The sequence below is a fragment of the Empidonax traillii genome, unplaced genomic scaffold (assembly GCF_003031625.1).
Source record: "Empidonax traillii isolate 1590-97213 ecotype Southwest subspecies unplaced genomic scaffold, ASM303162v1 scaffold262:size680716, whole genome shotgun sequence".
Lineage (NCBI taxonomy): Eukaryota > Metazoa > Chordata > Aves > Passeriformes > Tyrannidae > Empidonax > Empidonax traillii.
In genome coordinates this window covers 524,903-540,768 of record NW_020955455.1, presented here as the reverse complement: position 1 = coordinate 540,768, position 15,866 = coordinate 524,903, and the positions used below count along the sequence as shown (strand labels likewise).

The following is a 15,866-nucleotide window of genomic DNA, read 5'->3' as shown; positions in this document are numbered from 1 at the left end:
TTCCCATGCAGATCCTCACCTTCACTGCCAGATGGTGCTGATACGGGTGTGAAAGGGAGGTGATCACAGAAAGAACATATCCAGAGAGATCTGAGGGACTAATGATGTTGAAGGCATTCTGGTTTTTTAGGGTGGGCAGGTAATGAAGTGAGCACTGGCTGTGTTATCACATGTGGGAGAAGAGATCCCTGCCTTGAATTGGGTGATTGCCTTGACAGGCATGGGTGGAACAGGTGGGGTGGGGGGGAAATCTCCAGCCATCCCCAGTCCAAGGACACCACGTTTCCCAAGGCACTGAGCCCACAGATCCCCAGAGGGAAACCTCAGCTCCAGACCCAGATGCAGACCCCTAAGCATTGCTTGGCAGAGACTGTGCAATCCCACCACCTTTTTCTTCCCACTGAAATTCAACTCCCCTACACTGTAATTAAATTGTTACCAGCCTGTAGTGTGTTGGCCCTGTGCTTAACTTGAAGGCTATGATCACAGCATAGCCATATGGAATTAAGATCAAGGAATTACAGACTTTGCTAGCCCATCACCCACTATCTCCAGACCATTCCAAGAACTCATGGTGTTCACACTTTCTTGATGTAGTTAATTAAAAAAATTAGCTAGGTTGGTAAATGCAGTCATTACCCAAGGTGGGACCTGGACACTACTCTGGACTTCTCAGGATGGGCACAGTCCTGTGCTGCACTTCTTTCCCTTTCCCTTTTCCTTTTTTTTTCCTTCTCCTTCTCCTTTTCTTTCCGTCTTTACAGCCTGCCTGCCTGCTACTTCCTGCTTTCCCTCCTTCAGTCTGTCCTCCCTTCCCTCCCCTTCTCCCCTTCCCCTCCCTCCCTCTTGCCCTGTGCCCCATGTCCTTGCAGTGGCTGGCAGGGCTGCCCTCTCCCCTTTCCCTCCCTGGGCAGTGGGAGCTGAAGCCATAATTAAACTTGGCTGAGAGGAACATGAATCAAAAGGCTGTTAAAAAAGAAAAGAAACAAGGGTACCTGTGGGATTACGTGAGCCAGAAAAATGCAAAGCCGGCTTCCAGCCGCCCATAAAATAGATGCCGTCTCCTTTCCCATTGGCAGGGTTTGGCTGAACACAAAAGGCTAGGAAGAGGATTTTTATGGGAGTTATTTATAGCATGGATGAATAGTAGTGTGTCTGCTGGTCTGTTTCTGCCTCTCAGCGTGTGCTGAGGGTGCCAGCCTCGTGGGGTGACACCTCACTGGGTTTGGGACAGCACCTGCAAACCTGGATGTAGCCTTGAGACCCAGGCAGACCTTCCTGCAGGAATGAGTGTGACAGCAAAAGAGGAGAAATCAGGACAGAAAAGGGTGGGAGGGAGTAGCTGAGAGAAGCTGCTGTTTGCCCCCCAGCAGCTTCACCTTGGCCAATGTCACCATGCACCTGTATGGGGACAAGCAACGGGGTGTTCCAGCACAAGAGCTGCCACCCCAGGACCATCCATGGGATATCCACTGTTTCCCCCTTCCTAACATCTTCACTTCTAACCTGGCTGCTTTTTTGTCTGTCCTGGTTTGATAGAGATATCTGAGAAGCCTTCCCCCCACATTTGCAACAGAAGCCAGCACAAAGATTCGTCTCATTGTGAACAAGATCAGTTTAAAATCATCCCCAAACTCCACACAAGGCTCAGAAGTTGGCACTTCAAGAAGCATATTCATTAAATAAAGGCGGGGGGGGGGGGAGGCAGAGGGGGGGAGGAGAAAAAGAAAAGGCAGAGTGGAGGGGGAAGAAAAAAAAGATTACCTTGCTGAATTAATCAGGCTTCACTGTAATGTTCAGCCTCAGATTTTATTTCCTGTAATAAGCCCATTAATACGGGTGTCTATAGCAGGGGGCTTTTAGCAGCAGGCACCATTAGTGTAACGAGGAAGGGCTAATAGAATTTTATTGGAATTTTTACTCCAACATCACAGCCTTTTAAAACAGCTGTCTCAATAGGCATTATTATTCTGATTAACATTTAGACAGCACAAATCATAGTGATGCTCTTGGTGTCCCGCAGGTTTTATCATAATCATTTCAAGTTCTTGATGTGTTGGCTAGTCCTTTTGGGGGTGGGGGTGAAATTTTAGACCCCAGCAGAGGCTAGGGATCATTTCTCCTGTGCCAATGTATCAGCTACTTCTAAGGCGACCTGCTGGACTGTGACGGAACAGGGTCCTGCTATTACTGAAGAACAGTGGAAGCATCTGGAACCAGAAGAGACGATTTTTGAGGATCTCTGACCCCAAGGGGAAATTGAAAGTGGGATGAGAAGGGTTAAAAAACAAACTGGCATCCTGGGCACCCATCCTGGCTTTGCACTCTCTCTGTTTCTTGCCCACGTGAGAATTAAACATTTAATTTTTAAAATTAAACTTTTTTTTTTTTTTTTTAATTGTGTTTGGGTGCACTAACACAGGAGTTTGCTGCACAGCACTGTTTTGGGGCTGGGGAACATTTTCCTCACATCTGTAAGACCTGTGCTGGGATGGGAGGTAGCCAGGGCTAAGCTGGAGGCACCCTCAAGGTGTCACACTGGGGGTGTCGAAAGGATCCTCCCAAAGCCCAGAGCCATCCTAGCCAGCTGATGGGGCCAGGTCTCTGCGTAATTGACCCTATTTGAGCCATGGGGAACCTGAGGCATATGAGGAGGGGCAGCAATTTGCCCCCAAGGACAGCACAGGCAGCCCAGGAGTCCTGTCTCCCGTCCCAAGCACGTAGCCATGAGGGAATGGAGGAGCTGCCATGAGCTACAGACAAATGCGAGCAAAATAAGGGAGGTATTAAACACCAAAAGCAAGCAGGCTGCAGATGGACTTTTGGCTTTTATTTGTCAAGTTTTGTTTCACGAAGGTAATTTATGAGGACATTGTGTTGTGGTCAGGCATGTCAGTGTGTGCAGGGAGCAGCAGCTGGTTTATCCCTGCTCCGGCCATCCCCCACGGGGCTCAAACCACCCTGGGGACACTGAAGCAGGTGGTTTGGCTTGTAGCCGGGCAGGGGAGCCCAAGGGCACTGGCAAGGCTGGAGACCTGCTAATTACTTTCTTATTAGCATCTAATTAGTATCTCTCCACTTCCTCCCCTCTTCCAAGGGCTCTGCCTCTGCCAGGAGTCACCTCATGCCCAGGTGAACCCCAGGGGATGATTTTCCACCCCCGATCCAACCTGGTGTTGCAATGTCTCCCCACTCCCAGAGCTTTGCAGCAGACTCCTCGGTATTGCTGATGATAATTAGCAAAATATTTACAGATTCCTTCTCTGGAACATCAGGATGGAGGGGGATCCTTCCTTTGGGGCAGGCACAGATGTTTGTGAGCTCTCACAGCTGGCTCCAGCAGCAGGGGTGTGCTAGGCACAGCCAGGGTGCCCAATTTCAGCCATACCAGATCCTGGGTGCTGCAAGGGCTCCTCCCTTCTTCCAGCATATCCACTGCAGGTGGATGACCTCCTTTTGTGGTCAAGCACTTTGGCTGACCCTAGTTCAGAGCAGTCCCCTGCCCTCCCATCCACATCTGCTCCTCTCCCTCCCCAGCTACTTGTGCTTGGGTTGAATCCAGCGGGAATCTGGACCCTCCTTGGCTTCTCTTGCTCTAAACAGAGGCCATTGACTCCAGAATGGGATTCCAGGATGGGAGAGAGGCTCAAACAACGTGCAGTGTCAGGTCCCCATTGGCAAGACTTGAGCCCCAAGTTACCTTCCCAGACATGGGGGGAAGGCACTGCTTAGTGACCACACGGATGCTGCAGTGTGACAGTATTTAATTACCTGCATGTATCAGATGATTAAGAAACTAAATTCCAACCCTTGGGGCTGCTGTCCTAAAGTCCATGTAGAGCTTGGCAGGCAGCATCCAGACATGTCATGCTGGTCCACCTGGGACCAGCAGCCCTCCCACATCACATGGTCCCTGAGGGCTCTGAAAATGCATTGCAGGGAGTAGCCAGTGACCATCAGCAGAATTAAAAAGACCAGCTGTCTGAGACATGAGCAACTCACCTCCAAAATTGTTTCCTGCTCAATCCTTTGGAAAGTGCCTGCCAAGGCAGCTGCCAAGCCCAGGACAGATGCACCACATGGCTCAGGACAAGCTGGGTGCTGTTTGCTGGCCCAGTTGCTCCCATTCTCCTGCATGTCCAGCTAAGACAAGATTTAGAAGGGGTCTGGGTTTTGCTTTTCATTCTCCTGGCATAGCAGATCACCCCACTGCACTAAGCTCTCTGCTGCAGGGCACCAGAGTGTTTAGCATCTGCTTAAAATTTTTAATTGTTGTAATTATAAGGACCTCGTGGTGTCTTTTAGATAAAAATGGAGAGATTTGGCCTTCTCTCCCTCTCTGTTTCCCATACTCCCCTTCCTCCTTTTTCTCTTCCTTACTCCATTTCTTTCTTCCTTTCATTCTTACTCTCTTTCTCCCTTTCCTTCTCTTCTTCCTCCCTTTCCTTCTCTTCTTCCTCCCTAAAAATGTACTGATTTCTTCCTTCATGCATTGACAAAACCCCCACTCAGTCTCAGGAAGCAGCAGGCAAGGAGAAACTCAACGATAAGGGCAAAAACAACAGTAAAACTGGAATGAAATGACAGCCATAAAGCTGGTACCAGGAGGAACAGTAAAACTGCACTTTGGCAGGAGCCAGCAGGCCTGGACTCATAACTTTTTTTTCTGATTAAAACACTCTGGTCACAGATTAACTTCCTTTGCTCAATATTTATTGTCTCACCTGCACTGGAAAGCGGGGAGGAGAGGAAGAGGGGTAGGCAGGACGGGGAACTTGCAATCTGCAGCATGTCTGCAGCTCTGCAGCCTTTGGCAGCTGCCAAGGGCATGGACATGTAACCAAAGGTGATGAACGTGCCTCCAGCAGTTGCCTCTACCATTGAGTGCTTATTCCAAAGCTGCCTGTGCACCAGGGCAGCATCCCAGATCAGCATCCCAGGACTCAACTGTGTCCACAGAAGGATTCAGTGTCAGTACTGGGGGTGTTCTGGATCTCCTAAACATGCAGGACAGGAATGATGATGGAGACAGCCACTGCTACAAGCTGTGTGAGCACACTGGCTTTGTCTCAGTCAAGATAAAACCCCAGGAGCTTTGGGAAACCCATGTCCCTTGGCAGACTGACCCATTTCTTTCAGTGGCATCAGAAAACGGAAACAAAATGAGAATAAATTCCTGGCCACCCCCACCTCAAGCAGCTCTACATCTCCACATCTTCTACTGGACTTATCCCTTGCTCCTTGCAGAGCATGGGACGTGCCAGCCCAGTGCAGAAGCACTGCATCCCTTTTCTAATCCCTCACAGGCCTATTAACGCACCACACAGGGTGCAAACACCTCCAAGAGACCTTGATGGGTTTTTAATTCATTAACTCCATGACTGAGCTTAGCCTTAGCTCCTCTTGCTGTCCCCATCCTCCACCCTGCTTACTCCTCCAGAGCAGCTCAGGGCAGGAATTGCAAATGCTGGGGGATGTGGAGTCAGGAAAAGGATGACCCAGTCACAGGGATGCTTTTCCCAGGATATCTGACAGCTACCCTGTGGAAATGAAATGGCATTGAGGAACATCCCTACAGAGAATCCCAGGGGGCCTCGGTTTCCCTTTGATGCTCCCAGGTGAAGAGCAATGGCTGAGTACCCCACAGCGCCTCCACTCCCCTCTCCCTCACCTAGCTAGACTTTTTAATCCCTCTGCCATAAATCACTTTTTAATTACAACTGGACTGTAACCACTAAAATATAAAAGGCTTCGTGGCTTTACAGCACACCAGTGATGGTTCCTATGAATTGCAATGCCCTTCCATCCACAGTAGCTCTGTTTGCACCAGCCTGATGCCTCCTTGTGCTACAGGAAAGCGTTGTTGCTCCATTTCAGCCTTTCACACTCCATGCACAAGCTAAAAATATCAGGGCAAGAGGAGGTGTTGGGAAGATCTGTTGGGAGGAACTGGGAAGCTCAGTATAGTCCTGCTCTCACACCTGGCTGTATCCCCTGCTCCTCCTCTAACTGCTGCTGGCTTCCACCTTGAGTTTTTCAGATTTGAGAGGGGGTATTTAATTTTTATTAAAAAAAATAAAATCAATTCTCAGGCCATCTCAGAGACTTTTTGTAGCAGCAGCTGAACTACAGCAGCCGCTACCTGCAGCAGAGGGCATCCCAGAACCGGCACTCCGCAGCACATGCTACCTCCCCAGCCTCCACCCTAAATCACAACACAACAAACTGGCTGTTCATTAGGAGCTGTTTAATTAAGCAATATGGATCCTGCCTCGATATTTACAATCCCACTTGCTCTGATTTACTGGAGAGAGCCTCGTTTCTAAAGACGGCGACTGTAAAGTTTAATACCGCTTGACTTAACTGCGAGTTTCATTTACGGCCCCGGGCCGAGGCGCGGCTGCCCGGGCTGGGAGCCGGTGGGCTATTAAATCAGAGCTAACTGCGCGTGCAGGGAGATGACGAGCTTCGTTACGACCGGTTCAGCGGCTAATTACCCCAATCTGGATTGCCACATTTAAGCCAATTTGTTGCCGCTTTCCCAGGACCCTGGAGAAATGCGCGGTAGTTCAGAGGTTGGCACGCAGGCACTTGTTGCGGTGAGAAGGCATGAGGGGCTGCGATCGGGAGGGCTTCAGAGCCCAGACGGACACTGCTTGTCCCAGGAGGGAAGAAATGAGTCTGCAAGAAGCCAGATTCCGAGCCCAGCATCCCCTATACCATGCGCAGGGATGTTGTGTACAATGAGGGCTCCAAGCTTAAGGGTCACCCACCAGCTCCTTCTTAAAACCTTGAGGCACGTGGGGAGCCCTGAGGTCAATCTGGGATGGTTCGTGCACTCAGGGATGGAGAAATCCAAGTAGAAGGATAGGACCAGCAAGTAGCAGAGCATCCAGCATTGCAGCCATTTGAGTGCCTTTCTGCCTGCCCCAGCCCCGAGGATAGGGATGCACAGATGGGGCAGAGGGAATACAGCCCTCCCCACAAACTCATGTTGTAGGTAGGAGGAAAGCATTTCTCTCCCTGCAAGGTATCTCGAGCCCTCAGGAGCTCCCTCACAGACTTGACAAGGGTAGCGGTCTCATTAGAGAGTTGTGAGAACAGTTCTTCAGTGACAAATAAAAACTATTTGTGCAAAGGCACGACAGTGCATAGCACAGCATCCCCCCAGGTTAGCTGTGGTGGCATCCCTGTCCACAGCCTACCCCTGCACAGACCCGGGACTTTCCTGGAGGGAAGGGCTGAAAGGGAGGAGAGCACAAACAGGTGAATGCAGCTTCCCTCAGCTCAGCCCAGGGACCAGGCTGCCACTATCCCACACTATAAGTGGCCAAAGGGAAGGACAAAGGGGGTGGCAGCAGCAGCAGCACCACAAAGAGAGATGACCCACCAGTCCCTGGCTGCATTCCAGCAGCCCAGGTACTCACAGTAGGCACCGTGAGGGCTGCAGGCCAGCAGTCCCAGGCAGAGAGGATGAAGAGGAGCAGATCCAGGGCTGAGCATTCCAGCCAGCAGCTTCCATGCAGCAAGTTTGCCAGGACTCAGTTCTCTCCCAGGAGCTGGCTAAGCCTTGATCTATATCCATTCCTCCCTGCTTCCCACTCCTCCCCAAGCCTGCAGCACTCACAGACTCAGAGCTCCCCCCATGGAGGAAGAGGAGGCAGCACAGAGGCAGGACCAGGAATAAGAGGCATGGAGATGCCAGCACATCCCCTGCACCCCACCATGTTACCCCCTTCCAGCAGCTGGAGGTTCCCACCAAAAACCCTAAACCTCCCACCCAGGGCTGAGAGCCACAAGGGAACAGACAGAGGCACTTTTGCTTCCAGGTTTTATTGTTCAGGGTTGGGGGAGGGTATGTCCCTCCACAGGGCAGGAAGAACTCTCAGTCCTACCGGTGAGACTAGACTGGTAAGGAGTGTAAACCCTTTAGTAGTGGTAAGAGCACGCTGTGGAGGCAGAGACAGAGCCTGCGATGGTGGAGGAGACAAGGAACAGCACCACCTATCTGAGGATGTCACAGGATTAGGCCTGGAGTACCTGAACAGGCAAAACCAGTCCCAAAACCCAGCCCAGCCATGACAAGGCTCAGGAGAATCTGGTAGCTCAGAGAGGTCACAAGTGACATGAGTTCCCAGGCCTCAGCTCTCACCACTGCCAGTCGGCTCCTGGCCTTACCAAGAACATAGAATCATAGACCTCTGCCATTAACTCAGCACTGGCAAGACCACTACTAAACCACATCCCCAAGTACCACATCTATGTGTTTTTTGAATTCTTCCAGGCATGGGGACTCTACCACTTTCCTGGGCAGCCTGTTTCAGTGCCTGGTCAACCTTTCAGTGAAGAAATTTCCCCCAGTATCCAATCTAAACTTCACCTGGCACAACTTGAGGCTGTTCCCTCTTGTCCTATCACTTGTTATCTGGGAGAAAGCTCCCCACCTGGCTATGACCTCCTTTCTGGTAGTTCTAGAATGAGGTCATGTTTCCCCTCACACTCACATCTGAGGACTGGCTCCGCTGCTCCTCATCACATCTCCTTGTTTCCTTCCTTGTAGTGCACCTCAGGGAGGCTCCTCAGGCGCTCAGCTGCCTGTGGGGCACAGCACAAAAGGCAGCCGGTCCCAGGAACAGCCCTGCTCCAGGATTCCATGGTTCCCCCAATCCCTGTGAGCTGCACTCACCTGCTCTGGGGTGAGGTCCCTCTGTGCCTGCGCCAGCATCTCATATCCCACCATGAACTTGCGGACGGTGGCAGAGCGGAGCAGTGGGGGATAGTAGTGGGCGTGGAGCTGCCAGTGCCTGCAGTCCTCCTCCAGGTGGGGGCCCGTGGGGGCTCCTGCCTCAGGTGCAGGTGCTGCGTGAGCCATGGGAAGGGGATGGGGATGCGAGTGAGAGGATGGAGGGGGTCTCCCAGCTATGCCACTCACCATGCCAGCCCATGGAGTAGGGGAAGGAGACTTCAAAGAGGTTGTCGTACTTGATGAGCAGCCTCTTCATGATGGAGGCCAGGCCTGCAGAAGAGTGCCACCCTGAGCTGGCCAAACCTCTCCAAGGGCCAGCAGCATGGCAGGCAATGAGGGGTGTCACCCTCAGCACCTCTCCCTGGGTGGACACCAGTGATAGGCAAGAGGATTGCATTTGGTAGTTGACCCCCCCCATGCAGACAGCACCAGCAACACAGGAGGAGTTCCCCCAAAAGCAGGGAGCACCATGTGCTTCATCACCTCAAAAAGGACTCTATTCTCACATGCAGTACTGCCTGTGCCTGGATACCCAGCTCTTATTCTATCAAAACGGGGGTGTCAGACCCCTCCTCAACCAAACCTGCTAGCCCCACACCCCAAGGGAACATGGGCCCTCCAGCACCAGCACAGCTACCAGAGAGCCACCTCCTAATGAAGATCAAATCCCAAAGAACATGAGACAGGGGCTAACAAAGTTCAGAGCCACTCACTGTCCCTCTCTCCCTCGCTGAGGTCCTGGAGGCGGCAGACGTGGCGGCGGGGCAGCAGCAGGGTCTGGTAGGGCCAGGTGGCCCAGTACGGCACCACGACCAGCCAGTCCACATTCTCCACCACCAGCCTTTCCTGCAGGACATGGTGCTTGACGGGGAATTAAGCAATCCCAACGCCCCAGGGCACTCCTCGGTGGGGAGCCCAGATTTTGGGGGCTGGGGAACCCGTCCTGGCACATATCCCGCTGCCAGGGAGGGGATATGGACAGCAGCCACAGCCTGACCTTTCGGCGAGCCTCCTGCTCAGCGTACTCCAGCAGCATGGGCACGCCGTGCTGCCTCAGGTGCTCACGCTGGGTCCGGTCCTCCAGGCGCGCCTCGTTTGGGAGGAAGCTGCTGGCCCACACCTGGGAGGCACACCAGGGCACAGTGCTGGGGGACTCGCACCCTCCTTTGCAGGAGTACCCCCAGCCACGCTGCCCATCTGCAGGTCCCTGCTGCCACCAGGTGGAGAGTCCAGATTACGGCAGCCACAAGCGGCTGTGCCCCCGGGAGGGGAGGTAACTGGACAGGCATGGGGCCTCCTCACTGCATGGAAGACAAGGGTGGGAGGATTGCCGTTCACATCTTCCCCCGGGGGTTTGTTGTAGGGTCGCCCGCAGGGACTCGCGGTTTAGCCAGGTCACAAGTCGGACAGCCTCACCTGGCAGTGGGGGTGTGGATTGGAGCAGCCCATCATCGCTCCCTTGTTCTCGAAGATCTGCGGAGGAAGAGGTGCAGCCAGTAGGTCCCAGCTGCAGGGTCCCCACTGCGAGTTTCCGTGATGTCCCCAGTACAGCAGGGAGGCATCCGCAGGGGAGCAGAGCCTCACATCCACATGGAAAGGCTCAGCGGGGCACAACGTAGGGACAGGGGACCAACACACGCACAGCTAGGACGGTCCCTGGTGCTGCCAGAGTACCCAGCACTGGCCCCCCACCTCCAGCCAGAAAAGAGCAGCCCCCACCAGCCCCACACCTGCACCCAGGGGTAGGAAGCACCCAGCTCGGCTGCCAGCTCTGCCCACGCATCGATGACAGCCCGGATCTCTGCCAGGGACATGAGAGGCAGCGTCAGGTCCGACCAGGGGTGGAAGCACATCACCTTGCTGTGGAGGAAACACACGTGGCTGGGACTGTGGGTATCTCCAGAGACCCTCACAGTCCTGCTGGGTGCAGTGGAATAAGGGAGACAGTGACAAGACCTCCAGAATAAATCCAAAATAGAGCAGATGTGCACAGAACAGGCAGTGCAAGAGGAAAGCAGGCTCAGTCCAGCATCATCTCACAGGTCCTGGACAAAGTGTGTCCCAGACTCCCTGGAGCCATGGAGGTACTTACCACACCCCCCTGGCTGGGGCAGCTCGGAACAAGGGGTGATCACTGTCGTCTAGGGAAGAACAGAGAGTAGAGAGGAAGAAGGTGCTGGGGCAGCACCCGTGTCTCTCCAAGCCACCCTGCAGCCCCTCCTAGACCCAAGTTTTGGGGGTCCCCGGCAGCCTGTTCTACTCCCAGAAGTTACCAGGTTCTGGAGCATCAGGCTGCAGTGCAGGGAAGTCATTTGGGAAGATGAAAGTGCCCTCGTACTGGGGGTTCACCTGCCGGGACGAGAGACGGGATCAGGATAGCAGAGGGCATTAGGGGGAGCCCGGCCCCCAGAGTCCCTTGGTGGTACCTCGCCGTTGGCCCGGGTGGCCCCGGGACAGAGGGGGTTGTTGGGGTCCCAGCGGGGTACATCCTCGGGGGGCGGCTTCTCCAGCTGCCCTTGCCAGGGGCGTTTCACCCGGTGGGCCGATACCAGCACCCAGTCGTCCCGCAGAGGGTTGTACCGAGTGTGCTGGTGCTCTGCGGGCAGGGGAGAGCAGCGGGGCGTCAGGGAGGGACGCGGGGGCCAGACATCCCCCTGCGGACGGGCTACACAAACACCCACCTCCCACGAGAGGAGGGCATGCAAGAGACTTTGAACCTTCCCAGCTTCACCCCTTCCTCCCTGTCCCGGTCCGCTGCCACCCGCCCTTAGGGCGGGGAGAGTTCCCGCAGCTCCCGCTTCCCGGGGCTGTGCTGCGCTCCACCTGAGGGTCCGGAAGGATGGACGAGGGATGCAAAGGAAGGGAAGAAGGGAGGGAGGAAGGGAAGAAGGGAGGGAGGAAGGGAAGCAGCCCCGTCCGTACCGCTGGCGCGGAAGCGACTGCCCCCCTCCTTCTTCCCCGCCGGCGCTGGCTCCATGCCTGCCCGCTCCCGGAAACCCGGCGGGATCGGCCCCTTCCAGCCTCCCGCTCCGCCCCGCCGCGCCGGCGCAGCCGCCCGAGGCCGTGCGTGGCGTGGCCGCGGCGGGGGCGGTCCCGGGCCGGGTCCCGCTGCCGCTCCCGGTGCCGGGGGGGCGGCGGAGCGCGGCATGGGAGCGCTGTGGGGGCGGCGGGCGCTGCGGGCCGGGCTGGCGCTGGGAGCGCTGGCGCTGGTGCTGCAGGCGCTGCGGGGATGGCTGGCGGCCAAGCGGTACGAGTTCACCCCCGCCGAGATCGCACAGCTCGCCCGGCACCACGCGGGTAACGCGGCCGCCCGTGGGGACCGGGGGTGGGGGGTGGGTAGCGGCGGGGAGGGGGAGCGAGGAGGGACGGGGATGGCCATGGGGATTGGGATGGGGGCGGAACCGGGGACTTGGCGCGGAGCGGCGGCCTGGGGTGGAGAGGCGGGCCGTGTCGAGGGCGAGGGACCAAGGAGTCCGGTACAGGGGGGCCGGGATCACGGGGGGAAGAGGGTTGGGGTCAGGGAGGGGCCAGGGGCTGGGACTGGGCAGCAGGACCGGGATAGGGAGAGGATCGGTGCAGGGCAACAGCAACAGGGAGCACGGTGGAAACGGAGTGGAAAATGGGGCTGAAGCAAAGGAGAGATGGGGACTAGGGCAGCGGTGTCACTCAGCCCAGTTGGGACCGAACCCGGGGTCAGGGCAGTTCTCTCGGTGCCTGGGCTGGGCCAAGTCAGGGGACCGAGACCCACGTGGGTCAGAGGCATAAGCGACCCGCTCGCTGGGACTGAAGGGGAGGGTTGTCCCTGCGTGGCACAGGGTGTACGGTCGAGGCTGCATGTCACCGCGGTTGGGGCACTGTCACCTTGCTTGGGTCCCTCCTGTCGCCCAGCACCTGGGGTGGGCTGTAGGACTGGAGCACTCGGTGCTGTTTATTCTCCATCACCATCCAGGGAGGCAATGGAGACGGGTCAACAGGGACTGAAGGCTGGGGAAAGGAGACGTCTTCCCTAGGCAGATCCCTCCAAGGGAGTGCTGGGACCCTCTGGCTGTGCAGGGGATTCGGGGGGGGTGGCCAGCAAAGCTTTTTCTGTGCTGGGGACTTACAATGACCCTGGGTGCTTCAGGGCTGGACCATGAGCTGGCTTTCTCCAAGATCATTGTGGAGCTAAGAAAGAAGCACCCAGGCCACATCCTGCCAGATGAGGACCTGCAGTGGGTGTTCGTGAATGCAGGTGGGTGGATGGGCTCCATGTGCCTGCTCCACGCCTCACTCACCGAGTATGTGCTGCTCTTCGGGACAGCTGTTGACACTGGGGGCCACTCAGGTAAGCAGGGGGACAGGCCTGGCAGGCAGGGTTGTTCTGTGAGCTCTTTCCACTCCACTTGTTTGGGTCCAGCTGCCCCGGCTGTGGTGTGCCTGGCACGGGGAGCCCATTGCTTCACTTCTTGTATGGGGTGGACGATGTTGGAAAATACTTTGTGGTCCCCAGTGTGCATGGTGTCCTGCAGCACCTGCGGGTCCCTGTGCATGACATGTCGTGTGGCCAGGACTCTCCGCAGCCAGCTGGCAGGCGATGGCAGACATCTCATTTCCCGGTACTTCAGCAGGGAGCAAATGCCAAACAAGGTGGAAACGATTGGGCTTAAGGACACCAAGCAGCACAGGCTGGCTGTTCACACAGGCAGCCTAGGTGCCAGACCCATCTGTGCTTCTTGGTGTATCGAGGCCCTGGGTGGCATCTTTACCCCCAGAGGGCTGCTCCATGGTTCAGACCTGGGCTCCTGCACTGTCCCTGGCAGGGACGTGCTCAGCCAATGCTGTCTACCCTCCCATAGGTCGGTACTGGGCAGATATTTCTGACACTGTCATCTCGGGGACATTCCGGCAGTGGAAGGAGGGGACCACCAGAAGTGAGATCTACTATCCAGGTAAGTGTAGCAGCCATGGCACCCTGTGAATTGCATCCATGTCTTTGGGACAGAGCTTGTCATAAAGCCTCTTCCTTCAAGCTGGCCAAAAGCTCTGGATAGGGTAGTTTATGTCCCCAGTAACGCATCCCAGCATCTAAGTGGCTGGCAGTAAGAGAAAAGTGAGCAAGGCTGGGGATGGGTTGGGATGCTCAGCCTTGCAGGTCCCTATCTGAGGTGTCTCCCCTTTGGGCATGATGCGGGGCAGCTCCTGGGAGCCATGCTGGTTGTGTTTGTTGGCAGGAGACACCATCGTGCACCAGGCGGGAGAGGCCACGTCAGTGCAGTGGAGTGCGGGCACCTGGATGGTGGAGTACGGCCGGGGCTTCATCCCCTCCACTCTCGCCTTTGCCCTGGCTGACACCCTCTTCAGCACTCAGGACTTCGTCACCCTCTTCTACACCCTGCGTGTCTACGCCAAGGGCCTGCTCCTGGAAGCCAATGCCTTCTTCAGCACCTTTGGATGCTGAGCCTGTCTTGCCAGGGCACCCTGCCAAGCCCAGTTGGCTCCATTCCTCCCAGCCTTTCTCTCTTCCTCCCCAAGCCCAGGCTCTAGCAGAGGCAGCAGGAGATCCCCTGTGCCTTCCCCAAATCTCTCTGTCCTTCCGCATGGGCCAACGGGGTGCCAGGACAGAGGGACCTTGGTGGTCACAGCAACGCAGACCGCCAGTTCTCTTTACTACCTGCCTCTCCCTCCTTTCTATTGGAGTCATGTCCAGCTTTTCCATCCCTCGGGGCTGGAGTGTACAAACACCCCTGTGTGCTCTCAGCATGCAGCAGGAGAGGGGCTAGAGCTGGCTGTCCCCAGGCCCCATAAAATTTCTGCAGCTCTTGAGACATCAGGAGAAGGATGCTGCCGTCAGGGCTGGGTGCACAGGGTGAGCCAGGCTAGAGCACCCACTGTAAAGGTCAGCCAGTTAAGTGCCCCGTCTCCCTGGCAGCCTGCCGGGACTGCGGGCAGCGCAAAGCACTGTGTCCAGCTGGCGGCATCTCCTGTGGCTCCACCCCTGCTGATCTGGGTTGGCAGGACATAGTGTCACCCTGGCACGGGGCAGGATCTGCACTGAGACCCCCCCCAGCAGTGGGGGGATGCCCAGCTTCTGTGCTGGAGATCCCCCTGATCCCCTGTGCGTCATCTCACCCAGGGGATGGGCTGGGGCTGGAAGAGAGTCCCTTTCCCACAGTCCCCTCCCTGCAGTGCCCCCCCAAGGGGGAAACCCACCGTCTGTCGCCTTAACGGAGACCCCGTTCTGCATGGCCTCTTGGCTATGCACGTACCTAGTGTCCTCGAGTGCCCAAATGTCTGTTTTACTAGCTCAGGATGGGATCTCGGCCTTCAAAATGCTTCCCCTGGCTGTGAGATCCCATGGGGACAGCCACTCTGCTCGGCTCCCGGCATGGGATCCCGGCTGCCGACAGAGCGCTGCAATGCCCCAGTGGAACCCAGCTGTGGACCCTGCTTGCATCCCTGTGGCCAGACCAATGTGGGCTCACTGCATGGTGGAGGACTTTCACCTCCACGCTGCTGCCAAGCACGTGTGTGTCCCTGGCCACCCAGGCCTGTAGCATGTTGCTCCTCCTCCTCTGTGGACTGTCCCTGTCTGCTGACCAGCAGCCCTGCACATGGGCTACTTTTTAATTTGCTACCTGAATAGAGATACCAGTAATAAAGTTGTTCATCCCACATGCTCAGGTGTCTGGGAGAGTCTCTGGAGCATGCTGAGCCCTGCTGTGATGAAGGCCAGCCACATGCGCAGCAGTAGTTCCTCCTGACAGCTGAGTGTCTCCGGGGAAGGCTGGCATCATCCCTCTTAGGGTCCTGGGAGCTAGGGGATACGTTGTTGGGCAGGATCAGCCCTGTATCAGCTCCCGGGGATTGGCAGAAGATGGTGCTGTTACTCCTCTCTCCACTGCAGTCGCTGGGGACCAAAAGCCTGGGCTGATGCCAGGTCCCTGCTTCCATGGGGGGTCCCAGCGCCCAGGGGGCTCCATCCTTTTGGGGGTCAATGCCAGAGCTGGGTCTGTGGCCCTGAGGGTGGATGGATCTAGACGCAGCAGGTGATGGTTCTGAGAGGTTTACACGCACACACACATATTGGCAGACACGCTGCATGCATGTGTACATGGGAGCAGGCAGGGTGGCTGTATGTGTA

The 15,866-nt window shown here is 56.1% G+C and overlaps 2 protein-coding genes across 3 annotated transcripts; one reads left to right on the top strand and one right to left on the bottom strand.

Moving 5' to 3' along the window:
• Positions 1 to 7,823: 7,823 nt before the first annotated feature.
• Positions 7,824 to 11,774, bottom strand: GALT (galactose-1-phosphate uridylyltransferase). Its single transcript, XM_027889425.1, has 12 exons — positions 11,669 to 11,774; positions 11,173 to 11,342; positions 11,020 to 11,095; positions 10,839 to 10,887; positions 10,477 to 10,606; positions 10,163 to 10,219; positions 9,744 to 9,866; positions 9,460 to 9,592; positions 8,933 to 9,016; positions 8,687 to 8,841; positions 8,505 to 8,595; positions 7,824 to 8,004 (listed from the first exon to the last, which is right to left on the bottom strand). The coding sequence occupies exons 1-11, from the start codon at positions 11,721 to 11,723 to the stop codon at positions 8,533 to 8,535; spliced, it is 1,095 nt and encodes a 364-aa protein (XP_027745226.1). The 5' UTR covers positions 11,724 to 11,774; the 3' UTR covers positions 7,824 to 8,004; positions 8,505 to 8,532.
• A 95-nt stretch (positions 11,775 to 11,869) lies between these two features.
• SIGMAR1 (sigma non-opioid intracellular receptor 1) lies at positions 11,870 to 15,399 on the top strand. Of its 2 annotated transcripts, XM_027889426.1 has the most exons (4): positions 11,870 to 12,043; positions 12,870 to 13,070; positions 13,582 to 13,674; positions 13,957 to 15,399. In XM_027889426.1, the coding sequence occupies exons 1-4, from the start codon at positions 11,893 to 11,895 to the stop codon at positions 14,181 to 14,183; spliced, it is 672 nt and encodes a 223-aa protein (XP_027745227.1). In that variant the 5' UTR covers positions 11,870 to 11,892; the 3' UTR covers positions 14,184 to 15,399. The 2 variants fall into 2 exon arrangements, with proteins under 2 accessions (XP_027745227.1, XP_027745228.1); XM_027889427.1 differs by lacking the exon at positions 11,870 to 12,043 and having other exon boundaries at positions 12,972 to 13,023.
• The last annotated feature ends 467 nt before the right edge of the window (positions 15,400 to 15,866 follow it).

Bases quoted from the DNA above. Each gene is read 5' to 3' on its own strand.
- GALT (XM_027889425.1), bottom strand. From the start codon at position 11,723: ATGGAGCCAGCGCCGGCGGGGAAGAAGGAGGGGGGCAGTCGCTTCCGC. The intron at 9,867-10,162 runs GTGAGGCTGTCC...TGTGCCTCCCAG, and splicing joins ATCCACACCCCCACTGCCAG to GTGTGGGCCAGCAGCTTCCT. The intron at 9,593-9,743 runs GTCAGGCTGTGG...CATGTCCTGCAG, and splicing joins AGCAGGAGGCTCGCCGAAAG to GAAAGGCTGGTGGTGGAGAA.
- SIGMAR1 (XM_027889426.1), top strand. From the start codon at position 11,893: ATGGGAGCGCTGTGGGGGCGGCGGGCGCTGCGGGCCGGGCTGGCGCTG. The intron at 12,044-12,869 runs GTAACGCGGCCG...TGGGTGCTTCAG, and splicing joins GCTCGCCCGGCACCACGCGG to GGCTGGACCATGAGCTGGCT. The intron at 13,675-13,956 runs GTAAGTGTAGCA...GTTTGTTGGCAG, and splicing joins AAGTGAGATCTACTATCCAG to GAGACACCATCGTGCACCAG.